Genomic DNA, 25185 nt, shown 5'->3' with positions numbered 1-25185 from the left:
GCCAGCATTCAGATAAACCCCGGCGTGCTGGCTCCTTGTGGCCAGTAATGTTTGCGGGGGGGGGGGGACGGGAGGTGCCCCCCCCCGGTTTAAATTCAGCCGACGATTTGTTGCAGCTCCTATGCTGCTGTGAAGTGTTGCCAGCGTCAGTGAGCCAGTGCTGGGCGCCGCAATCTCTGCCTAAGCAGCTGCTGTGGCCCACCCCAGAGGTGGCTGCATCCCAGCGCTGGGCGCCGCAATCTCTGCCTAAGCAGCTGCTGTGGCCCACCCCAGAGGTGGCTGCATCCCAGCGCTGGGCGCCGCAATCTCTGCCTAAGCAGCTGCTGTGGCCCACCCCAGAGGTGGCTGCATCCCAGCGCTGGGCGCCGCAATCTCTGCCTAAGCAGCTGCTGTGGCCCACCCCAGAGGTGGCTGCATTGCAGTGAGATCCCTCAGCCCCCCGAGGAGCTGCGTGGGTTAATTAGCACCTGGAAATTACCCTGAGTGTAAATGAAAGTGCCAGGGCCAGGCTGGGGCTGCCCGGCCCTGGCCCTGGGCCGAGCCCTGCCAGCTAAGCAGGGGTTGATGGAAAAGTCCAGCTGGCTGGTCCTCCGTCACAGCTTGATTAAGGGTTGGGTTGAGGCCCGCGGTCATCGCCGAGCTATGTCCCCCCCCCGCAGTCCCATGAAGCGGGTTTCTCCGTATATTATTATTAACGAGCTGGCCTGGCTGGGTGCCCAGCAGCGCTGAGCAGGGGTCGGGGCTCATGGCGCAGCTCCATGAATCAGGCCAAGCCGGGGGGTGGGGGGGCAGAAGGGATGGGCCAAGCCCAGCAGCTCTGGAGGGCGCAGAGAAGAGGGGTGTTTAGGACTTGGTGGGGAGATGGGGGGGGGAATGCAATGCCCCCTTCACAGCCTCCCCTAGGGAGTGAGTCTGGCTCCACTGGCCTGGAGCATAAATCCTTGCTGGGGGCTGGGTGCCACCCAAACCAGCTCCCCCGCCACTTCCACACCCTCAGTGGGGCTGTGCCCACCCTGTGCCTCAGTTTCCCCTGTGAAACAGGGCAGCTTCCTCCCCCCTGGGGCTGAGGGTTGGGACCCATGGGCCAGTCACAGGTGGAACCCACAGGGGTGAGGCCATGCAGACACAACTTGACACTGGTGGGCTAGCCCCCAACCCGCCATGGATCGGGGCCCACACAGGAGCGGCTCTGGGCACGGTGAGACCTCCTTCCCCTGCTCCAGTCTGTCTTAGAGGGGTGGGGCCCAAGACAAGCCCCCCAGGGTCCATCCCGCGGTGGAGCGGGCATGGACTGGGGGCAGCATCCCCTGCTGGGCTCTGGGCCCCGCCTGCCGTTCTCACCCGTGTCTCCCCTTTCTCCCGCTGCGGTGGGCCCAGCACCTTGGCAATGGTTTGTGCTGGGGGCTCCCCTTCAACCCCCCAGCACGGGGAGGGGGCTGAGTTAGCAAAGAGCTGGAGGGAGGGGATCCCTGGCACGGAAACAGGGGCAGAGAGGGAATCGCTGCCCCACCGCCTCAGCCCTGAGCCCCAGCTCCTCCCAGGGGGCAGCTGAAAGGCACCGGAGGAGCCGCGAAAGGCAGGAGCAGGGGGGCAGGGGAGGGGATTGGGGCTGTAATCCCTGGGCATGCGCCAGCCGGCTGCGGCTCGGCAGGGGGTCGGGCTCAGCGCCCGTGGGCACGTACGGGGTGCAGAGAGCCCAAGGATTGTTCGGGGACAGCCGCAGGCCGCCTACGGCCTGTTAACCCGGCTTAGGCTGCTAAGCCGGCCCCACTTCACCGCAGCCCTCCTGCGGCTCAGCCCACCCCACGGGCGCGCCGGGGGCAGCTGCTGGGCAGAGGGGCTGTTACTCTAGGGCAGGGCCTGGCCCGGGCACAGCTGGCCAGGCCCCACTGAGCCTGTCTCCGCCAGGGGCCAAAACCAGGCCGCCGCGGGGGGACGAGCCGGCCCCCTGCATTCCAGCCAGGCCCGAGCCCTGAAGCGTGAGCTGCAATCCCTTTCGGCAGTGCTGTTGTCAGGTGAAAGCCAGTTCTGCCCGGCCCTGGTACCGGGGCCAAGGTTGCCTGGGGCGGGGGGAGAAGGGGAGCGAGGCCAGGCCTGGCCCAGATCTACAGATTTAACCTTCAAATCGGCAACACTATTAACATGGGCCCGGCTTATTCCCAGGGGGAAGGGGGAGAGCTGGGGGGGGGCCGCCCCCTCCCCCTCCATCAGACCCAGTTCCCACAGCTCGGATCCACCGGCCCTGGCGCAGGAGGGCAGATAGCGTGGGTACTGCAGGCAACTCGCCAGGAGATAGGGTGGTGGCATCTAGCCTCCGCCCAGCCCCAGGGCAGGTCCCTACCAGGGCTGGGGTAGCTGAGAACCAGACCTGAAGCCCATGGGGGGCGCCCCGGGGGCTGGGAAGTTGGACAGGCCCCATCGAACGTGGGAGGTCCCCCTGTGACCAGCCCGCGAGGTGAAACGGACGTCGCTGGGCCAGTCGGCTGCTCGCTTTTATTGGCAGAGGCGGGTTACAAGGGTGCCAGCCTGGCAGACGTGGGCCCTGCCCCACAGGCAGCGGGCGCAATTGAGTCCGGCTGCGGGGGGCCCGGCTGGCGCTCCTGGTGCAAACACTCGAAAAGCGGCGTCTTCACAATACGGATAAATACGGCGCAAGAGTTTTTGGCTTGAGCAGAGGGCGGCTCCCACGGGGAGGGACCAGGGCACCGTCCGGAGTAAATCTACTTTCACCCCACGCCCGGGGGTACGGGGCAGAGCCCTCCTGCCCCCTCCAGCCAGCCTGGAGCCCGCTTCTCCCACCCTGATCCGGCTGCTTTTTAAAACAAGAATGAAAAGGCACGTGAGATAAATAATGTAAAAAAGCCGAGACGTTGGCACAAGGAAATAAAAAAATCCCAGAGAAGGGAAAAAGAAAAACAAGACGAGGGCCTTGGAGAGAGCAAGACACTGTGCGGGGCTGGGGGGGGTGTCTAGACCCTTAGCGAAGAGCATGAGCGGCTGCATTTTGCAGTGGGTCGGAGGGGGCTGGTGGGTTCTGTGATGGGGCTGGGAGCCCCGCTGCTGGGTACAGGGGAGGGGGCAGCTGGGAGTTTCTTCCGACAGGGTCTAGGGTTGGGAGAAGCTATATCAGGGGGTGAGGGGGAAACTTTCCTTCTTGGGCCATAAACCCATTGGGGCTCTCGCCGCCCAGGACAGGATCCCTGCCCTCCGCGGCTCGGCGGGGGTCTCACCCGCGCCTGTCACCCTGGGATCTGGGCTGCTTTCTCTACCACACTGGGGCAGCTCGTGCCAGCTGGGACCTGCTGAGCAACTCCTGCCCCGCGGTGCCGTCGGGCACGGCCTGCCTTTCGGACCAGGCAGGTGGGGTTCTTGGGGGGGGGGCATGTCCCACCCTGCTGCCTGACCCCTGCTCCATCTGGGGTCGTGCCCAAGAGCCGGGACGAGGCCCCAGCCCCCTGCTTGGCTCCGCCGTGGGTCCATTTTCTTTGGTCAGTTAAAAGGCAGATTGCGTTTGGCATCCCTGATCAGACACGCGGGGTGGGGAATGGTGGGGGTGACCCCCCCAACCACAGCCCCCCCCCCAGCGTTCACCCCCATGGCTTCACACCGAAGAGGACGGAAGAGAGGCGCGTGCTCAGAGCCACACAAGCGAAGGCTGGTGCCGCCAGGGGCGGGCGTGGGCTGGACCCTGCTGGGAAGCGGGGGGCTGCCAGGGGGACTAAGAGCTGCTCTTGTCGTCTTTCAAGTTGTGCCTGGAAGATCAAGGGGGGGTGGGGGGGAAGAGTGTGAACGGGTGGGCAGCTGCCTCCAGAACTGCCCCCCAGCCCAGATCCCACCCCCACGGAGCAGGAGCCTTTGCTGAGCTGAGCTGGGCACCTGTGGGGTTGGGGACGGTGGGGCTGGGGATGGTGACCCAGGAGCAGCCCTGGCCCCCAGACCCACAGTGCTCAGGGTCCCCGATGCAGCCAAGAGACCCCCCATCCTTCCTGGGGAGCTTGAGATTCTTCAGACCCACAGGGATGCAGGACACGGGGCCCCATTCTGGAGACGGCTGGGGCCCTGCACGGCTCTGTCTGTGGGAAGCCACATCGCAGCCACCTTCCCACCTTGGGGTCTGAGGCCACAGAGATCAGGGAGCCGCACTGGCCCTGGACTTCGCCAGGGGAACCCACCTGGGCCTGCCTGCTCTCCCCAGAGAGGGGGAGCGTTCCCAGACCCCCCCCCCATTGCTCCAGCTGCGGGGAGTGGCAGGGGGCATTCCCAGACCCCCCACCCATTGCTCCAGCTGGGGGGAGGGGCAGGGGGCATTCCCAGACCCCCCCCCCATTGCTCCAGCTGGGGGGAGGGGCAGGGGGCATTCCCAGACTTCCCCCCATTGCTCCAGCTGGGGGGAGGGGCAGGGGGCATTCCCAGACCCCCCCCCCATTGCTCCAGCTGCGGGGAGTGGCAGGGGGCATTCCCAGACCCCCCACCCACTGCTCCAGCTGGGGGGAGGGGCAAGGGGCATTCCCAGACCCCCCACCCATTGCTCCAGCTGGGGGGAGGGGCAGGGGGCATTCCCAGACTCCCCCCCCCCCCGTTGCTTAGCTGGGGCAAGGGGTGTTCCCAGCCCCTTCCCCCCCACTCACCACTGGGCCCTGCCCTGGGTCAGGTCCACCTGCGACAGGTCAAGATGCACCTGAGGAGAAAGAAGTAAGAGTCAAGTGATTGTTCTCCCCCCCTCGATCGGAGAGCCCAGCGGTAACCATGGCGATGCCCCCCCTTACCTTCCCCAGGGGCTCCTTCTCCCGGGACATGAAGGAGACGCTGTTTTTGACGCAGGCCTCCAGCTTCCTCCGCGTGGCCTCCTCCAGGGACAGCTCCCACTCGAACCTGCCGGGCGGGGTGTGGTGGGGAGACAGAGCTGTGAGGGGAGCCTGGGGACGGGACCTGCACCAGTGGGAAGAGGTCTCCCCCCCCAAGCCCATCACTGCCCCCCATCACCTCTCATTGAACTCGGGGTTCAGGGTCCTTTTCCGCACGGTGGTTTTCCTTTTGGTCACGCGGTTTTTGTCGGGCAGGAGGATCAGGGAGACGTAGGGGTCGGGAATGTCCTTCGAACTTGCCCTCAGCTTCCTGGGGAGGCAGGGGAGGGCGGGGGGGACACACACAGCGCGAGGGGAATCAGAACGGGGCAAAGCTCTACCGCCACTGCAGAGACGTGCCCGGAAAGCCAGAGCAGCCCTGACGGGGGCTGGTGCCAAGCTTCTGGGGGGCCCCTTTGGGTGCCCAGCCTGTGTAGGGATGTGGGGTAACCTAGAAGCTGAACCCCAAAGGCCCAGATCTTACAGCTGCTGGTAGGGGAGCTCCAGGAGGGGGACGATGGGCACCAGGTACGTGGGAGCCCCTTGCAGCCCTGAGGTCAGGCCTGAGTGGGTCACCTGGGGGAGGGCGGCGGGGAGAGGGGGACGTAGTCCCCCTCCAGTGAGCTCCATTCAGCGGTTCAGAGCAGCTGGTTCTGTAACTAGGGGCTGAACCGAGACCCCGCCGGCCAAGAGGAACTTAAAGCTCACACAGGGCAGCTGGAGAACCCAGGCGTCCTGGGAAACCTCCCCCGCCCTGAAAGGGGGTCCCAACATCTCCGCATCGCTATGCTCGCCTCCCCCCCCCCATTACCTGCAGGAATGTACGACGACAACTAGCTTGCGCTCGTCCGTGTGGTACCAGGCTGTGAGTTGCAGCTGGCCCAGGGGGCCCTCCGCCAGCTCCAAGTTACTGTGCCGGAGAGAGGGGGCAGCGTTAGGGGGGGCACCAGAATCCTGCCCGTTCAGGTGGGTGCATTATTAGCAGTATTATGGTAGCAGCTAGAGGCCCCAGCTGAGTCTCTTTATGACATGAGCTTTATTAGTGGCATTACAGTAGCACCCCTGTAGTGTGCCCATTATTAGGGGCATTATGGAAGCACCCGGGTAATGGGCCCTTTATTAGCAGCATTACGGTAGCACCATTGTGGTGTGCCCTTTATTAGCAGTGTTACGGTAGCCCCTGGAGCCCCCAGCTGAGATCCCAGCCCCATTATATCATGCTCGTTATTAGTAGCGTTACGGCAGCCCCCCGAAGTGGCAGCTCCTGGCACCAGGGAGGTGGGCAGGGCCCCAGGGTCCCCCAGGAAAGGGCTGGGAACCCAGGGGGCCGGACGCTCCGGCTGCACCCCCCACTCAGGCACCCCCCACCTGTCCACGTGGGTGAGGCGGTGACGCAGCTCCTGTGCAGGGCCAGCACCCCCGGGGTCCCCGTCCTCCCTGACGTAGAGCTCCGGCTCTGACCCCCCCGGGTGCTTCTCGGCCTCCTCGCCAGCTGACGGGGCGCTGAGGGTCTCCACCCCCGAGTGCTGGGAGACCAAGATCTGGGGGGCGGGAAGAGACAAGGGGATCAGAGGGGTTCAGTCTCCAGTGCACCCGCCCCCCCCCCCCCCCCCGCCGGGCGACTCACCCCCAGCTGCACCCGCAGCAGGACCTGGCTGCCAGGGCCAGAGTGGCTGAGCGGGAACCAGCGGTCGAGCATCAGCGTCTCTGCCGCCAGCAGCTGGGTGAGGGGCAGGCTCAGCGCCCCCAGGCTCTGCCCCCCCTCGTCCTTCACCTGCGGGCAGGACGGACGGACAGACAGAGCTCAGGCCTGGGTCAGACAGTGGAGGGAGGGATGGGGGGGAGGGGAATTTACCTGCAGCTCCAAGGACTCCACGTGGGGACGCTTGACGAGGAAGGAGAAGCCTTCGTCCCAGATGGGCTCCGAGGTGGGGGTGGAGATCTGGGGGGGTGGGGAGCCTGTGAAAGCAGAGAGGCCAGGACCCCCCCCCAGCACCACCAACCAGCTGCCACACACCCCCTCCAACACACAGGGGTGCCCCTCCGCACGGCACACCCCTGGGCACAAGTACTCCCCCAACACCCACTCCGCCCCCTGTCCCAATGCCTCTCCCTCTCCAGCAGCCCCACCACTGGGCAAACCACCCAGACCATCCCCCCGACCCACAGGGACCCCCCCAGTTTCCCCCCACATTTGTCCCAATGCCTCTCCCTCTCCGGCAGCCCCCATCACCGGGCAAGCCCCGCAAACCGACCCCTGCGTCCCGCTACCTTGCTCTTGTAGGAGACATTCCGGAGGGAGAGGCTGACGTAGGGGCTGGGGGGCTTGGAGCCCTTCCGGAGCTGGGGAGAAGGGGGGCGGTGAGTGGAGGAAACCTAGGGGGCACAAGCCCCATGGAGCTGGCCCAGCCCCCACCCTCAGGACCAGGCAGTGGGGTGCACGACAGGCTGTGCCGGAGGCCCCCAGCTGGTGCCGGGGCAGCCTGGGAATCTGCCCTGCTCGGGGCCGGCTGGCACAAGCTGGAGCCACCCGCCAGGAGCCAGCCACGGCCGCAAACTGGGGGTCTCACAAGGACGGGGGCAGAGCGCGCATAGAGGGTGGAGCAGGAGGCCTGGGCGAGGATGGGACCCAAGAGTCCGGGGGGTTCGGGGCGTGCTCACCGGTAGGTCGGCTGCCCGGTCCAGGAAGACAGAGAGCAGGGCGGACGAGAGCTCCGCACTCCGCTGGCTTTGGGTCAGGCTGTTCACCATCAGCACCTGGAACGGAGCCAGCATGAGGCCCGGCCCGGCCCGGCGGGTCAGCGCCAGGGGGCTGCCCACAACCGCGGGCAGGGGAGGGGAGCATGGCGCCCCACTGCGAGGGCTGGCTACAGAGCGAGTGCCCAGCACGCGGCCTCGCTCCCTCACTCCCCATCCGCAGCCCCCCGCTAGCCAGTGCCCCTCAATCCCCAGCCCCCCGCTGGCCCAGCCTGGGCTCCCCCCACCCCCAGCTCTGCCGGTGCCCCTCACTCCTGACCCGCAGCCCCCTGCTGGCCGAGCTCTGGGGTCCCGATCCGCAGCCCAGTGCTGGGCCTGTCTTGGACGGGTTGCATAGCCCATGGGGCTAGCTCACCCTCATTTTATTCAGCGGTAACACAAGGGGCCTGCGCCCCACAGGACATGAGCTTCGGCCGTTGGCACAAGGCTTGAGGCCCATGATGGTGGCCCGGAGAAACGGCTGAATGGTGACCCCCCCCAGGCAGCCCCCCGGGCGCTGGCGATGGGGAAGATGTCGGCCGACATCCCAGGTTGTTCTGCCCCGGACGGGGCGGACGGACGCTCCGCGTTACCTCCCTCACCGGCTTGGCAGGGCTCCTGCAGCCTGAGCGGTGCGGCTGTGCCCCCCGGGGGTCCCGGCTGTACAGCAAAGCCCGGGCCTGACCCTGGGCCAAGCACCCGCCCCCCCGCAGAGCCAGGGCCGGGGATTCTCCGGGAGCCAATACCGAACGGGCCTGGGGGGCTTGCATCGCTTGTGACATCTGCTGCGTTTTGAACCCACTGTCCGCTGAGCCCCACAGTATCGCTGTAGCCCCCCGCCCCCCCGGGCTGAGAGCTGACCCTGGCCCTGCTCCCTGGGTACTCTGTGCTCCAGCCCACAGTGCCCAGTGCAGCCTGCCCAGGATGCAGGGGGCTGGCTGGGCCCCCCTCCCGTACCTGCTCCAGCTTGGCGCCGTTGGGGGTGGGGGGCAGACACTCCAGCCTCACGTGGAGGCGGCCGGATTTCACGTCCTCCAGGGGGAGCCACTGGAAGGAGAAAGGCAGCAGGGGTCAGACCCCTTGCCCGCCCCAGCCCCCCCGCCCCCTCCCCCGACTGCTGCCCCCAGAGGGCCCACGAGCTCCCACCTCGTCGATGAACCGGCTGCTCAGGGCTCGCTTCAGGGCGATCTTACACCTGAGGGAAGAACATGGGTCAGATTGGGGGGAGGGCCCCCCACACGGCTTCCTCTAAAGCTGAATCGTGCTGGAGGGCCCTGCAGACTGGGCAGGGGGTGCAGAGAAGCCCTCGGGGGGCCCCCAGCTGCTCCCCGAACCAGGGAACCCCAAGAGGAGGCGAGTGGAGCAGGTGGGGGCTGGGAGCCCCTGTTTGGTTCATTCCCCTCCCCTGCCCGGTTCCGGTCCCAACCCACCTGCCCAGGAAGTCGTCCTTGTCGATGTCTTTGTCGTAGATCTCAAACTCCACCTCCTGGCCGGGGATCTCATTCACGATGACCTGCGGGGGGGGGGGGGGGGGGTCACCAGAAGCCCACCACCACCCGGCACAGACCAGGTTGGGACAGTGCGGGGCCGGGAGCCAGGACTCCTGGGTTCTCCCTGGCTCTGAGAGGGGTGGGGGGGTCTAGTGACTTAGAGTGGGCAGGGGCTGGGAGCCAGGACTCCTGGGTTCTACTCCCAGATCTGACCGCTGCATGACCTTGGGCGGTCCCGCCCTTTGTGCTGTTCCCCCATCTGTAGAATGATGGATGAGACCCCCACCCCGCCCCTCGGGGGTACTCAGGGGCAGGAGAGGAGGGGAAATGTCTCTCTGCCTCCTCCTGGCAGGCTCAGCTCGGCTGGTCCCACATAGCCCCCCGGGAAGGGGAGGGGCTGTGGCGGGTGGGGTGAGGGGCACCCCTCCACTCTGCTCCCCAGGGCTCTTCCCAGCCTGCGCCCCCCTCACCTCGTAGACCTCGTTCCAGCGGGGGCTCAGCTCCTCCTTGATGACATGGCTGCGGAAGCTCTGCCCGCCCAGCCGCACCTTGGCGTACGGGTCCGACTTGCCCCGGATCATGCCGCCCATAAAGTTGTCCTTGGCGATGAGGTTCTCAGCTTCCAGCAGGTGAATGCGGATCACGCTCTGCGGGGAGGGGTGGGGGTGGGAGCCTTCGCGTGACTTGCTTCTCCCCACAGCCACCCCCGACGCTGTACAGGAGAGCCCCCCTCCGGAGTCAGCCCTAGGCTCGCTGCCCCCATGGGGGCTCTGTCTCCATGGCCCTGCTAGGAGCCCGGGGAGCACCCAGCGCCCTGGGCCAGATTCGAACCGGCCGCCTCAGGGTGCGGGGCTTGTCCCAGCGCCCCATGGGAGGGGCTGGCTGCGGGGCCCATACGGTGAGCATCCCCCGCCCCCTCCCGCGGCTGTACCTCGGTGCCGAACTGGGTGTCGGGGCTGGCTCGGCTGGGCCGGGGCGGTGGGTCCACACTGCTGCCGGCGAAGGTGCTGGTCTCCACGTCCGACTGTCCCGGGGCACACGGCCGGGGAGAGGCGCAGACCTCGGGGGCGTCCAGGAACAGGATCTGTGGGGAGAGCGGCACCGGGGATCACGGGGGACAGCTGATGGTGGCTGCAGAGCTCTCAGCTGCTGGGGGACACCCCCCACCCGAGATCCACCCCCCGCCCCGGGGGCCAATCTCTCTGCCCTGGCTTCACCCGCAGGACGAGCTTCATGTAGATGCGGCTGCCTGGCCCCGAGTTCTCCAGCTGGAACCACTGGTCCAGCGTCATGTCCTCGGCCGTCAGCAGGCGGGACAGGCGGACGCTGAGTGAGCCCAGGCTGGTTTGGCGCGTGTCGTCCTTCACCTGCAGGGGGCGGAAGGGCTCCCGTTACTGCCCAGGCAGGGGGAAGGGGCGGGGCTATGGCAAGAGGGTGGAGCCTGGCAGAAAGGGGGCGGAGCCCACCTGGATGTCGATGTCCTGATTGGCTGGGTCCTGGAGGAAGAAGCGGAAGGCCTGGTCCCAGACAGGGGAGCTGGTGTTATAGACGACCTGTGGGGAGGAGATGGAGCTGGGTTACTGCACCCCCTGCTGGAGCAGGCCGGGGCAGGAGGAGACAGGGGCTCCCCAACAGCCAGCACGCCCCAGCTCCTCACAGCACCCCCTCTTGGGAGCGCCCCCACTCCTGCCCTGCTCCCCACTCCTGCCCTGCTCCCCACAGCACCCCCTCTTGGGAGCGCCCCCACTCCTGCCCTGCTCCCCACAGCACCCCCTCTTGGGAGCGCCCCCACTCCTGCCCTGCTCCCCACAGCACCCCCTCTTGGGAGCGCCCCCACTCCTGCCCTGCTCCCCACAGCACCCCCTCTTGGGAGCCCCACCCAGCTCCTGCCCCACTCCCACAGCGGTCCCTGCTGGGGGAGGCTGGAATGGGAGGAGCTGGGGGCTCCATTTTGGCTCCACTCTTTTTGCGAGCCCCCCATCTCACGGTGGCCGGGGGGGGGTCACCACGGCTCCGAGGCTGCCCCAGAGACGGTGGCTTACCCTGCTCTCCCGCGTGACGTCCTGCACCGAGAGCTGCACCATGGGGTTGGGCTCCTTGCCGGGCTTCTTCTGCTGTGGGGAGACACGGGGGGGTCACTGATGGTAACCGGGGGCCAAGACCCAGCTCAGCCCAGCCCAGCCCAGCCCAGCCCTCCTCCCCATCCCCCCAAGGACAAGCCCCCCCAGCCCCACTCAGTACAGATCCCTTCCTCCCACTTCCCCAGACACCCCCCCATGGCGCCGATACTCACAGGAAGCTCCTGGGCCCGGTCCAGGTAGACGACCAGGATGGCGGCCGACGGCACCTCTGGTTTGGAGGAGATTCCTCGGTTCCTCTGGAGGACCTGGGGGGGAGGGGGAGTCACCCCTGAAAGCTCTGGCCCAACAAGACCCCCCTGTGGGGCCCCCCCCATTCTTGTCTGCCCAGGAGTTGGTCCTCCCCAATCCCCCCATGGATCTTAAGCTGAACTCCGTCCTCGCAACCGCCCTGGTCTCTGCAGAAACGGAGGCTGCGATCAACTGATGATGGAGTCCCAGAGCTGTGGAGAGAACCTAGGAGTCCTGGCTCGCAGCTCCCTCCTCCCCCACTCTAACCATCAGACCCCATTCGACTCCCAGAGCTGTGGAGAGAACCCAGGAGTCCTGGCTCACAGCTCCCTCCTCCCCCAGCTGTTACCACCAGACGCCACTCGCCTCCCAGAGCTGTGGAGAGAACCCAGGAGTCCTGGCTCGCAGCTCCCTCCTCTCCCACTCTAACCACCAGACCCCACTCGCCTCCCAGAGCTGTGGAGAGAACCCAGGAGTCCTGGCTCGCAGCTCCCTCCTCCCCCAGCTCTAACCACCAGACCCCACTCGCCTCCCAGAGCCAGGGAGAGAACCCAGGAGTCCTGGCTCGCAGCCCTCCTGCTCTAACCACTAGACCCCACTCTCCTCCCAGTGAGCCGGGGGGGCTGCACTGTGGTGATGTCCTCTATCCACAGCCCCGGCTCCGGCAGGACGCCCCCCGTGGAGGGAGCCCCTCAGAGTCGAGGGGAGCCCAGGCTGGTGCTGGCCGCAACGGGGGGACAGGATCAGGCTCCTGGGCCCGCCCGGTCCCATTCCTGCATTTTGTGGGGGGGCTCTCACCTGCTCCAGCTTGGAGGCATCGGACATGGGTGTGAGCCACTCCAGGCACAGGTGGAGCTGGCCCCGGCCACCGTCCTGCAACGGGAACCACTGCGGGATGGGACAGAACTTGGGTCAGTCCCTGAATCCCATTTCCCCCAGCCCCCCACTTCCACCTCTGCCCCCTCACCTCCCTCCTGAGCCCTGTCTGCCCTTCCCCATCCACAGCCCCCATTTCCGCCACAGCCCCCCTGCGCCCCTGCACCTTGCTCCACCCACTCACCTCCCCACCCCCCCAAAGGGATCATCTCTGACCCGCCCAGATCTGCCCCCCCTCCGGGCTGAGCGTCTCTCAGAGCTGGGCATCAAACAGGTTTCTCGGCCCGGGGGAAAATGTTCCCACCCCAAATTGGGACAAAAAGTCAAAATCTTGAAATTTTTTCCATCAACAGGGGGAAAAAACCATCCCGGCTCGGCTCAGTGTTGTTGGCCTTTTCCGAAGCCCAACACTGGGACTGACCCGATGTTCCAGACCCCGCGGCTCCTCGGCTCCGCGCCTCTCACGGCTTGGAACCGTCTCCCTTCCCAACCCTTTCCAGACGCCCCCCCCAGCCCCCGGAGAGAGACTCTCAGCCAGCCAGCCTCTCCGAGGGGAAACGCGGAGTCAAGAAATTCCCAGGCAGCTCCCCCACCTCCACACCTGGGGGGCACCCCCCCAAATCCACGCACACCCCTCCCAGTGCTCCCCCCAGCCCTTCAGTCCCCAAATCTGCCCCAACTCCCTCCTGCTGCCCCACCGACCTCCTCCAGCACGCGGGCCTGCAGCACCTCCCCGAAATCCAGCTTCATCCTGGAAGGGGCGGAAGGAGACGCCGTGAGCGCCCGGCTGGAACTCGCCGCTCCGAGGGGGGGGTCGAATCTGGCCCTGGCCTCCCCCGTGGCTTCAGCCACCGTGGTTCTGCCCATCCCCAGAGCGGGGCTCCCCCCTGGGCGGATCCCAGCCTGGTGCCCCCCCACCCGCGTCTCTCACCTGCCCAGGAAGTCGTCCTGGTCGGGGTCCTTGTCAAACAGCTCTACCTCCAACTCCTGCCCCGGCACCTCGTGCACCACGAACTGGGGGGTGCGGAAGAAGTGGGAGGGGTCAGTGCATCGGGAGGGGGGAGCGCACCAAGCCCAGACCCACGTGCACCCCACCCGGGGCTCCGTCCCCCTCTAGCGCCCGGGCTACAGGCAGCCATCTGAGAGGCTCCCCGGCTAGTCGGGCTGCAGTGCCCTGAGTTCGAGTCCCGCCGGCCGGCCGTGGGGCACGCTCACCTCGTACGTCTCGTTCCAGACGGGGTTCAGGCTCTCGTCGATGACCTGGCTGGTGCAGAGCTGGGTGCCCACGCGGACGAGGGCGTAGGGGTCCGACTTGCCCTCGATCAGCCCCTTCACGTACTTGTCCTTGGACTGCAGGTCCTTGGCCTCCCGCAGGTGGACGCGCACAATCCCCTGCGGAGCCGGGGGGGGAGAGACTCAGCCGGGCCCTGGAGCCCCGGCCCCTCCCCCCGGGCACGGTGCCGGCCTTACCCTGGGCAGCGGGGAGCGGAGCTGGGCCGCGTCATGCAGGTCGGGCACCAGGGGCACCAGCAGGCGATTGGGCAGCACCAGGAAAGCTGCGATGGAGTCCATGATCATGGAGTCCGACAGGGAGCTGCAGGGGGCGGGGCAAGGGCAGAGCTCAGCTGGCTGGGGTGGGGGGGGGAACTGGCCCCAGCTCCCCCCCATCCCATAAACGTGGAGGGGAGGGTGACCAAGGAACGGCTGGGCTGCAGGGTATGGGGGCGCGGACCCACACTGGACAGGGAATGGATCCTGCTGCGCCCCCCCCTCCAGTTGCCTCCCTGCCCTCCAACCCTACCACCTGCTGCGTGGGGCATTCACTGGGCGTGGGGACCCCCAGGCTGGGGGGGCTGGGCAGGGACTCACCTGAGCCCTGGGATGTCCAGGAGGTTCGTCATCCCCGTCCAGTTAATGTCCAGAGTCTGGGGGACGGAGAAGCGGGAGGGGGGGGGGGGTTTAGACTCGCCAGCTGCTCCCCCCGAGCTGGAGGGCACGCTGGGAATCCCGGATAGACAAGGTGGGTGCACTTCTTGTCAGCACCCCCCCCCTCCCCAAAAGGCATCTTGGCATCTCCCGGGGCCCCCGCAGTCAACCCCTCCCATGGCTGCATCCAGTGAGCCAGAGCCTGGGGCCGTGGGGCCATGACACGTCCAGGGACTGACGCCCCCCTAGCCCCCCGGCTGTGCAGCGGGGAAGCCCGGTGCTCAGAGCCCAGGGGAAACCCAAGTCCTGTCCCCGCCCCCGGGAGCCATCTGCACCCCCAAACAGGAGAGCAGGTCCGGCCCCAGACAGATCTCCCACCCTTGTCCCCAGCGCCCCACACATTCCTCAGCCGGGGCGGGGGGCTTGGAGCCAGGTCTCCCTGCAGCCCCCAGGCTTTGGAGGGGGCTGTACTCACGGGGCGGCGGATGAAGAACATGGTCAGGGCCCCCACGATGGGCATGTCCCCGATGAGGGGCTCCAGGATGACGCGAAGCACCCCGTGCAGCTGGGGGCAAGACGGAGAGTGAGCGCCAGGCCCAATCCCCCCCCAGACTTCCCCAGCCCCCACCCTGCACACCTCCCCCAGCTCCCCAGCAGCCCCCCCTCCTGAAAACCCACCCCCCAAATTCTTCCATCCCAGCAAAACCCCCACGCAGAACGGAGGGTGGAAAGGGGGGGAAGCGGCTGCCCCCAGACACTGCAGTGCCCCCAGCAGGAGCATCTCACCTGCATCCCCTTCACCCCGGCCTTGCAGAAGAATTTCTTCACCTCCACGTCAATGTGCACGTCCCCCACGTAGCTGCGGAGACGGAAGCGTGAGGGGCGTGGCGCCTCCCCCCCCTTAACCCTTTGCACGCCCCTCCCCGTACCCCAGCTCCCCCGAGACCAGGGACCCCCATCCTCTCCTTAGCAGAGAGCCAAGACCCATCTCCCCGCCCACTTCATCGCCCTTCTTGTGGGCCGGCTGCCCCACCATGCCTTGGGGAGGGGACCCAACGCTGCACAGGGCAGCCAGGCCTAAGGGCCGAGGCTGCTGGCCACAGACAGGCCCTGCGGCTCCTCACGGTGAGATCCTGGCCCGGGCGACCAGGCCAATCTCTGAGAACCAGCACATTCGGCACCCCCGGGTGAGTCTCCGAGCTGCGCGATCGGGGCTGGCTGCTAGGGGGCAGCGCGGAGGCAGCCGGCTCCTTACCTGACAGTCAGGTCCAGTAGGATTTGCTTCTTGTTCTGGCCAGTATGAACCTTCACGCCCATTACCCTGAGGGGCTGGATGGAAGCAGGAGGCAGACGGTTACCGGAGCACGCCCTGCCCCCTGCCAGGGAGATCCTGGCTCCCCACATCGGGGCGCTGGCTCCCCAGAGGGCTCGGAATGGCTCTGACCCTGAAATCCAGCTGCCCCTGGGGTGGGACGAGGCAGCTGCTTAACAAGGCCACGTGCTGCGGGCGAATTGAGGGAACGGACGTGCACTCAGCCCACGTGATGGGGGGGATGTCCCCCAAGCTCAGGGTGGGGCTGCTGTAACAGGCCTGGGGTCCCACTGACCCTGTATATCCCTGGGATCCTGCCCCCCCCCCCCCAGCTCCATCTGTCTCCTCCAGCAGCAAGGAGGGAGCAAGGCAGAGATTCCCTCGCTCCCCGCTGGAGTTCACTCGTACAGCGAGTGGCTTGGGCCTCAGCCAAAGGAGCCTCGTGCTTGGCTGCTCCAAGCCTAGTTTAACACAGCAGCTGGGGAGACGTGGGCTCGAGGGGGGGGTGTGGCCCAAGGTGGGGGCCCGGCCCAAGGTGGGGGCCCTACCTTCTCGCCCATGTCGACCTTGGTGAAGGCGAAGGTCTGCAGGTGGGTGTTGGAGGCGCGGATCATGGGGGCGATGTTCTCCACCAGCAACTTCTCCATGTACTGCCCGAAGAAAGGCCAGGCCTGGGCCAGGATCTGCAGGGGGCAAGTGGGGGGGGTGGGGGAGAGGGGCGTTAGCTGGGGGGCAGAGCAAACCCTTCCTGCCCCCCATGGCTGACGGACACATGCCCACCCTTTGCTCTCACCTTGTTGAGCCATTCGGCCTTCTCCACGTCCGGGAAACTGACCTGCAGACGGAGGCAAACAGAGCCCGTCAGGGGGATGCCAAGCTCCCAGGGCTCAGGGAGGGGGGTCTTGTGGCTAGAACAGGGCAGGTTGGGAGCCAGGACTCCTGGGTTCTACCCCTGGATCTGGGAGGGGAGTGGGTCTGGTGGGTTAGAGCACAGGGGGCTGGGAAGCCAGGACTCCTGGGCTCTCTCCCTGGCTCTGGGACAGGAGTGGGGGTCTGGTGGTTAGAGCAGGGGGGGTTGGGAGCCAGGACTCCTGGGTTCTACCCCTGGATCTAGGAGGGGAGTGAGTCTGGTGGGTTAGAGCACAGGGGGCTGTGAGCCAGGACTCCTGGGTTCTTGTCCGTTATGTGACCACAGATAAGTCACTTCCTCGCCCTCAGTTTCCCCATTTGCAAACCAGGGTTCGCACCCCCCCACCGGCCCCAGGAGGGGGCTGTGAGATGTCTGGGAAGTGCATGACGGCCCCACACTGCAGGGGTACCAGGAGCTCCAGCCTCCTGCAAACAGATTCTTGTTGCTGTTTGCACCAGGCTCCTTATCACGGGGAGTGAAAAGCCCAGGACGTGCCAAGGGCCCCGTTTCAATTTAATCTGCTCTGCGAACACTGGGTCAGCGGGCGAGGACGGGCCGGGCCAGGAGCCCTGACCCAGGGTAGCGAGTGGCTGGGCCCGGGGTGACAACGCGGCGGGAGCAACCTCGGGGTCAAGGGCCCCACGGCTGCTTATTGCCAAGGCCCTGGGCATGAAGCAATTTTGACAGCTGGCGAGGGCAGGTTTCTTCATCTCTCGCTTCTCAGAGCTGAGGGGGGACCGCGGACAAAAACCACAGGAGATGCCTGAACCAGCAGCCGGGCAGCCAAGTGGGGCACCGTGCCAGGCTGCGGCAGCGCCCGTGCGATGCCGTTGGCAGGGCGGGAAGTGGGGGCGCCGGCTTCCCCGCGAGGTGAATCAAAGCGAAACGCTGTGCACCCATCTCAAAATCCACCCCCTGCAGCCCCGCCCTTCCCCCCCTCAATCCGGTTTAAGGACAGGGCTGCGGGGGCGGGGGGCGGGCAGCATGAACCAAACCCGCCAAGTCACTAGCTGCCTCTGGCCCCAGTGCCAATCGTGATCCCATGAACTGGGCCAAGCTGGGCCTGGCTCCCTCGAGGGCCGGGGAGCTAGTTTTGGGGGCCAGGTGTAAAGGTGTAAAGTGAAGGTGTAAAGTTGGGAGCGTGGGGGGAGAACCTCTGGGCCATGACTCGCAGGGAAGATCCCCACATGCCCAGTGAGAATCAAGGGGGGGCCTTCCCTTGCCCCCCCCCCCCCCTGTCAGAGCCCCTCGGCTCAGGGAGTGAGCCCTGGGAGGGACCCCGCGGAGTCCAGCCCCGACTCCCATGCCAGCGTGCTGGTCACAGACATCAATGCAGGGAGCAGGAAAGGCCTGGCTGGGGCGGGTCTGCTCAGGCCTCATCCTGTCGGCCCTTTGAAATCCTGCTAGCCACTTCACTAAGAGCAGGGGAGTGGCCCTGCTCCCTGGCCAGGATCTCTTCTCCCTTGCATAGCGTGCCCTGGCCACTGCGCCTCACCCAAGAGGTGGCTGCATCTCAGTGCCGGGTGAGGGATCCCTGGACACACAGACCCCCCGTGTCCCACCCCAGAGGTGGCTGCATCTCAGTGCCGGGTGAGGGATCCCTGGACACACAGACCCCCCGTGTCCCACCCCAGAGGTGGCTGCATTTCCCTGTTGGCACAGAGCGTGCGAAGGGCTCTGGAACAGACACAGATGAGGGACACAAAACAGCTGCCCCCAGAGCGGCTGCAGCCGGCGTCCAGGCGGGGAGCAGGCTCCGGGCCAGATCCAAGCAGCCCGCGGGGTCGATGTCTCGGGCTCTCTGGCTGGGTGTGTTCCCGGCCCCAGGAAGCGACGGCTTGATGCCGGGGGACAGAGCTGTCCTGGCCCCCAGCCAAACCCTGCCACCCTTTCTCAGCTCTGAGCCCGAGGGACGTGCAGGGTGGCAGCTGGAGAGGCCGAGGGGCTGGTAACTGCCTTGCGGCCGGGAGCCCAGAGCTTTCCGCAAGCTGTTTCGCTTCCTCCCCTCGCAGGCGAAGGCAGAGAGCAGCACATGGAGGGGAGGGGACCAGTGGGGCATGGGCTGCACCCTCCCATACGGGGCATGAGCAGTGGACTCAGGGGGCCACCTCCTCCCACTTTAACCAGTAGATCCCACTCCCCTCCCGAGCAGTGATAGAGCCCAGGAGTCCTGGCTCCTACCCCCACCAGACCCCTCCCTTGCCCATCACAAGGGAGGCGTCAGGCCCAAGGGCACTTCTGCCCTAGATACGGCACTGAGCTGGCCCCCCCGTGGATCATGTGCAGGGCGGTAACCACGGGACCCAGTGGGCAAAGATCCCACAGCCTGGGGGTCAAGGGGGGGCTCCCAGAACATCTGATTAACGGCCTGCTGGTGGTCAGAGGCACAAGCCAAGAGCTCAGGGAAAGGGGGGACCTGGCCCCCCCAAAATGATGCTGGAGAAGGGGGTGGCCAGGGAGGTCTTTGGGAAGGGGGGGCTGATCTGGCAGGGGGGGATGGGGACCAACCCTGCTGAGCTCTGGGGACAGGCTGGCTGTGTGACCCAGAGGGGAGGAGACGACGCCTGCAGGGGATCGGATCAAGGGGTGGGTTGGGAGCCCAGAGACGGACCTGGGGTCAGTGCAAAACCAAAACACCAACAGCCCCCGTGAGAGACCCTACAAAAACAAACCAGTATGCCAAGCACTCCCCCACCCCCATGAGAGACCCCACGATAACATATGGGCACCCCCAGCCTCGCCCCCGTGAGAGACCCAACGATAACACACGGGCACCCCCAGCCCCGCCCCCGTGAGAGACCCTACGATAACAAACCCTGTGTCCATTGGAGGGGACGGATTTGGGGTGCTGCAACTGGGAGCAGGGAGCGACTGCCAAGTCCCATTCTGGCGTAGCCGTGGTTCCCATAGTCCCGGGCTGCTGGAAAGCACTAGGCCAGATGGGGAAACTGAGGCACAGAGAGGAGGCAGCCACACCGGTTGAACACAGCCCAGATCTCCTGCTACCCAACCAGGCCTCCCCGCTGGCCAGATGCTGCGAGGCCAAGTCCCTGGGTCGCCCCAGCGGGTCCTGCAGAGACCTGATCTGCCCAGCAAAGATTCAGATGGGCAGCCTTGCCCGCATTGGGGCCTGGCTCAGGGCTCCACCATCTGGACACTTGAGCCAACCAGCAGGGGGCGAGCAGGGCAGGTAGGGGGAGCTCTCTTGGCTTGGAGATCTGCTAAGGCGGCAAGTCTGGCTCGAAGGAGCCAGGGTTAAAGCCAAGAGCCCGCCCCTCCGCTGAGAGGAAAGTCCTGGGCACAAGCTGGGAGTCAGGACTCCTGGGTTCTAGTCCCAGTTCACCGACCTGCTGTGCCTCAGTTTCCCCATATGTACAGTAAGCCTGACGTGGGAGAGGGCCTGCTGGCGAGGGCGGCTCAGCACCCACACTCAGCGCAAGGGAGAACTTGGCAGGGCTAGTGTAAGATAGAGTGTCCTGGGCCGGCACCGAGATGCCAGGCCTGGGTCAGGCAGCGCGATCCCCCCCCCGCCCCCCCACTAGCCCTCACGGGGGAGGAGGCAGGAGCTGCGCCCCGCAGAGCAAACACCGCCCAGGAGACGCTTCCAAACCTGCCGGGCCTGTTCCGGGGAGGCAGAGCCCCGCTCCGGTCTGGTCGGCCTGTCCCCATGGGCACCACGGGGGGGCATCTCCCCGCCGTGCCCGTCGAGGGCGACTTTAGCACAACAGGCCCCGCACGGCTACCGTGACGCAGCTGGTGCTGAGCGACCAGCCCCCAGGGCGCCAAACCCTGCACACGCGCCTGGCCCGGGGGGTCTCTATGGGGGCGGAGGAGGGGGCAGCTCAGCCTCCCCCGGCTTTGGGCTCCACCTGGGCCTTGTGGGGGAACCGGTTCCCCCGGCTGGGGTCAGCAAGGGGCTCCCTAGCGCCCCCTCCGGAGGCGGCCCTGACCCAAAGCCAGCAGGAGCCTTTCTGCCCCCTTCCCCAGGCTTTGGCCTGGGCCGTGGGGCCACGTGGCCTGTAGGCCGCACGTCTTGGGGGCGGGGGGGAGGGAGGGAAGAGAGGCAGGAACCGGCTGTCTAGAGACAGTGGATGAGCACAGGGGCCTGCGTCCATCACAGCAGCTCCACCCCCCGAGCAGGTTCACGGAGCAGAGCCGGGTGGGTGGATGGGGAGCAAGCGACACCCACAGAGCCGCTGGCAGCTGCCAAGGCCGGCGGGGCTGCGAAAGACGCAGCAGCAGGGTTTCCGTTACGGCAGAAAACAGAGGGGGCGGCTGGCGGTGACTCAGCCACATTCCATGCGTGCCAGGAGCGGGGATGCTGGAGGCCGGCGGGGTGGAGCCGAGACGGGAGCGATTCCTGGCCTGTGAAACGAGTCTGCCAGGCCTCAGGGGGCTGCAGCGCAAAGCATTGGATCGCCATAGCGCCTAGAGGGGCCAGCCGGGCTCAGGGGCCTGCCGTGCCCGGAGCCGCAAGAGGCAGTCGCTGCCCCAAACAGCTCGCGAGCTGGGTAGACAGATGAAGGCTGGGTGGGGAAACTGAGGCAGAGAGAGCCAAAGCAACTCGCTCAAGGTCACTCAGCAAAGCCAGCTCCCCCAAGGCCCAGACCACCAGCCCCTGAGCCACCCAGCCAACTGGCACTAGCCAGCCCCAGCGCTGGCAGCCTCAGTGGGATGGCCCAGGAGGGGACAAGCCCTGGAGACTGAGCTCTGTTCTCATGCCCCCCCACAGGCAGGTTTGCCCACAACCAGAGGACATTTGCCCTGGGGCCGTGCTTGTTTCACAGCCCAATCTTTAGACCCCAGTGCCGTGAAGCCTGGCAGCAGATCGCTCCCATGTGGTTCCACACCAGCCTGGCCGGGGAGAGGGGGCAGCCCCACCCAGCTGGTCCCACCAGGGGAGACACAGCTTGGGGTGGGCAGCTGGAAAACACAGGAAAACTCTCCAATGAGCTGCTCCCAGCCCCCATCTCACCCCTCTTGCAAAAGGGATCTGACCCTTCCCCACTGCCCCTGTATGATCCCCCGCCTCCTTTGCCAAAGGATGGGGGAAACGGGGCCAAAGCACTCAGGGTTTGACCACGCATAGCCGGGCTGCGTTGCCGGCATCCCAGAGCAACCCAAGGCCTTTGGGGCAGCGGCCAGTGCAGGGAAATCTCTCCATGTATGGTGTGTAAGGGGACGAGCACACACACATCCCGCTTCCCCCACCCCAGCTGCCGGACAAACAGGGCCCAAGACTTTTTTAAACCAAGAAGATGATGCTTCGGCTCTTCCTTATCCCTCAGGATTAAAATCTTGGATTTCCAGGGCAGAAGGCACCAGTCTAATCACCCAGGGCTGCTGGGTGAGCAAGTGCATCTCTGGCAGAAAGACATCTAGTCCTGAGGCAAAGATCTGTATTCTCACTTCCTTTCACTCCGCCCCAGTTCCTAACCACCGTGGCCAAAAAAAGCAACAACCCTCTTTTCAACATGGATTTTGGTTTGTCATTGTTGACACTGTGTAACGCATCTAGATCTTCATCCATTTTGGGTCCGTAAACCAGATCAGATGTTGTTTTGGACCCTGCCCGAAGGAGCTGATGAGCTAAGCAATTTCACTGAGTCTGTCCCACGTCATGCTAAGGTTCTCATACGGCAGTACCTTGCTGTGAGGTTTTGGTTGCAGACACTGCAGGGGTAGGGTTTAAAAAGCCTACTGAAGAGTTTGGAAAAGATCTGAACCCTCATGCTTCAGGGCACATGTCAACCTCCAACTGATAGGGGTCAGGAGGAAACTTCCCCTCCATGGGGGGTCATTCCATAATTGTCCCTTGGAACCAGCTGGGGTCCAGCCACTGCTAGAGACAGGATACTGGACTCAGATGGACCCCTGCTCTGACCTACCGTGCCAGTTCCTAGCTTCAATCCACATATAACACCGCTTCCCACTTAAAGGTGTTAAAATATCATAATGACGTCACTTCTATTTCCTAAAAAAATGGAGCTCTAAAGATTGCTCCAGCCCCCCTTGTCCAAGGGGTACCTGAAATGCTCTGGTGGGCAAAGAGGAAGGAAGAAGAACTAAAAACCGCACAAGCACCTAGACACAAACACTCCCGCCGCTAGATTTTAGTTCCTTTAAGCCCCAGCAGAAAATACCTCGTGAAATGGGCTCTGGGCCGATGGTTAATAACTCCAATTAACTTGGAATCCAGCGCAGGTTTAACACAAGCCAACCCAGCCCCGAGCCAGAACATTCCCACCAGGTCTGAGCGGAAGCACCCGAAGAAACGGTTTAGCCTGCAGACACTCCCACTGAAATAACCGAGGCCTGGATTCAGCAAACCACCTCAGCACGTGCTCAGAGCCCAGGGGCCTTCAACAGGGATGGACTCGGTGACACGTCCTGGGGGCTTTGCTGGATCAGGGCCCTGTCTGGATGTCGGTGTCTAACTTTCAGCACTTAAGACTGAAGACGCCGACCTCTGTTCCTGGCTGCTCGGGATTTTGCTTCCACTGCAGCCTCCTTCAGCTGGTCCCTTCTCCTCTCCCTGCGCCGGCGGCTGAGGGCCAGGTGCTCCGTGCTGGCGTCACAGCTCAGCACGGACCGGTCGGTGCGAAAAGAACCAGCAGCCGGCTGCTGGGGAGCCCCAGCAAAACCCAGGGCAGGCCGCTCCCACTGCTGGAAAGGGGGCTGCGGGGGAAACAGGCCAAGACCCTAAAACCAGGAGGGGCTCCCCCTGCATCGTCACTGATCCAATCCCCACCTGCTCCCCACACACAGAGAGAGATGGAAAAACCCGGCCGACTGGGAAGGGCAGGAGGAGAAGCAGAGAGGAAAGGGGTGAAGGGATGCGGCAGGATGGCAGGGCGGGGCAGGGCTGGCATGTGATGGGGCCAAGGCAGGGTGGGGGCCTGGCCCAGGAAGAGGCAGGGAACTGGATGCCCAGAGCGAAGGGCTCCTGGAGAAGGAATGGCGCAGTCTCTGGGCGGGACACAGGCATATGATGTCCTGGGAGAAGGGTGCTGTAGACAGACCCAGCCAAGGAGGGATCACGCGATGCCCAAGGGGGCTGGGTGGGGACAGGCAGAGGATGGTAGGGACCAAGGAGCAGGATCTTTAGACAGGGCTGAGTCAGCTCCTGGTGAATGTGTGAAGAGGAGATGGGGGGGAATGAGGGAGTCCTGGCTGGGGGGCGGGGGGGTCTGCTCATCCAGCTGGGCAGCTGATGGCAGGGACGGGGGTGAAGAGGATGGGGAGTTCCCCAGGGTGAGGCAGAGAGAACTGGGGGGGCAGGCACTCTCTTCACCCAGGGAAGGGGGGAGGGCAAAGAGGAGGCAGGGGGGACAGGGGGAACCTTGGTAGGATGGGGGTCCCCAGGGGGGCAAAGAGGAGGCAGGGGGGACAGGGGGAACCCCGGGGGGGGCAGGTTGGAGGGGGCGAAGAGACGGCGGAGGGGAACCCCGGGGGGAACCCCGGGGGGGGCGGGGGCGAAGAGACGGCGGGGGGACGGGGGGGAACCCCGGGGGGGGCGGGGGCGAAGGCGAAGAGACGGCGGGGGGACGGGGGGGAACCCCGGGGGGGGCGGGGGCGAAGAGACGGCGGGGGGACGGGGGGGCCCTGGGGGGAACCCCGGGGGGGGCGGGGGCGAAGAGACGGCGGGGGGACGGGGGGGAACCCCGGGGGGGGCGGGGGCGAAGAGACGGCGGGGGGACCCCGGGGGGCCCCGCGGGGGCCGCTCTCCTCACCCAGGCGGGCAGCTCCCGCGGGCTCAGGTAGAGGCCGGCGGCGGCGGCGCTCACGTGGCGCTCCTCGTCCTCCAGCAGGCGGCGGGCGGCCCGCAGGCTCCGCTCCTTGCCCCGCCGCGCCGCCCGCCAGCCCGCGTAGAGCCCCAGGCCGAGCAGCACGAAGCCCAGGCTCAGGCCCAGCCGCCCGGCCACGTAGACCGGCGCCAGGCTCAGCAGCAGCTTCCCGAAGGCGGCCAGGGCGGCCAGCGCCTCGGCCGAGCCGGGGCCGGGGCCGGGGCCGGAGCCGGGTCCCTCCCGCCGCTCCATGGGGCCGCCGCCGCCGCACTGGCCGCGCCCGCGGCTGGCGGGGCCCGGGCCGGGCCGCCGGGGGGGCGGGGCCCGCGCCGGCCACGCCCCGCGCGCCGGCCGATTGGACAGCCCGGCGACGGGGCGGGGCCGGGCGCCGCCGAAGCCGCGCCCCTCTGGCTCTGATTGGGCAGGAGGCGGGAGCCGCGCCCTTTGCCTCTCCGAGGGGCTCGGGAGAAGTCACGCCCCTCGTGCTCTGATTGGTCGGTGGCGCGGGGCGGGGCTGGGTGAGCATTCCACCGCGCCCCCTTCCCGCTTCATTGGCCAGAGGCGCTAAAGAGGGTGGGGCTAGCCCTGCTGATTGGCCAGAGAGGCTGGGCAGGCGGAGCTAGTGGCAAACGGATACATTTCGATAGTAGCCAGTTGGGGCCTTCTTGGCAAGCTGCGGGGTCTCTAAACTCAGCCTGTCCTGGGCGGGCTGAGGCCAGGCCACGCGCCTGGAGGGATGAACTTGCTGGGCTCCAGGGGCCCTGGCTGGGAGGGGCGTCCGCTGGGGCCCCAGCCTGGGTCTGGTTTGCCCCAGAGGCCGAGGCTCAGGGCCTTGGGCGTGAGGGTGCCACGCTTCCGGCTCGGGAGCTCACCGGAAACCGGGCGGACAGGGCTGCACGGGGCCGGGCTCCGCTCCCAGGCGGTGGGGTTGGCAC

At 66.2% G+C, this 25185-nt stretch overlaps 1 protein-coding gene across 2 annotated transcripts; it reads right to left on the bottom strand.

The window, feature by feature from the left end:
- Positions 1-2474: 2474 nt before the first annotated feature.
- ESYT1 (extended synaptotagmin 1) lies at positions 2475-24536 on the bottom strand. Of its 2 annotated transcripts, none has more exons than XM_084609963.1 (31): positions 24197-24536; positions 16347-16388; positions 16102-16236; positions 15497-15570; positions 15028-15100; positions 14717-14806; positions 14185-14240; positions 13786-13909; positions 13531-13707; positions 13247-13329; positions 13018-13066; positions 12238-12327; positions 11364-11456; positions 11113-11184; positions 10537-10623; positions 10288-10437; positions 10002-10154; positions 9541-9717; positions 9011-9093; positions 8727-8775; positions 8538-8627; positions 7506-7601; positions 7116-7187; positions 6700-6786; positions 6472-6618; positions 6213-6385; positions 5656-5754; positions 4984-5115; positions 4767-4872; positions 4629-4678; positions 2475-3752 (listed from the first exon to the last, which is right to left on the bottom strand). In XM_084609963.1, exons 1-31 carry the CDS (start codon positions 24500-24502, stop codon positions 3719-3721), a joined length of 3249 nt encoding a protein of 1082 aa, XP_084466089.1. In that variant the 5' UTR covers positions 24503-24536; the 3' UTR covers positions 2475-3718. The 2 variants fall into 2 exon arrangements, with proteins under 2 accessions (XP_084466089.1, XP_084466090.1); XM_084609964.1 differs by having other exon boundaries at positions 11113-11181.
- Between the last annotated feature and the right edge of the window lie 649 nt (positions 24537-25185).

The sequence above is a fragment of the Lepidochelys olivacea genome (assembly GCF_965140295.1).
Source record: "Lepidochelys olivacea isolate rLepOli2 genome assembly, chromosome: 20".
In the NCBI taxonomy this organism is placed as follows: Eukaryota; Metazoa; Chordata; order Testudines; family Cheloniidae; genus Lepidochelys; species Lepidochelys olivacea.
This window is presented reverse-complemented; position numbering and strand designations above follow the sequence as displayed.

Bases quoted from the DNA above. Each gene is read 5' to 3' on its own strand.
- ESYT1 (XM_084609963.1), bottom strand. From the start codon at position 24,502: ATGGAGCGGCGGGAGGGACCCGGCTCCGGCCCCGGCCCCGGCCCCGGC. The intron at 13,067-13,246 runs GTGAGAGACGCG...CGCCCCTTCCAG, and splicing joins CAGGACGACTTCCTGGGCAG to GATGAAGCTGGATTTCGGGG. The intron at 9,718-10,001 runs GTACAGCCGCGG...CCCTCCCCGCAG, and splicing joins ACACCCAGTTCGGCACCGAG to AGCGTGATCCGCATTCACCT.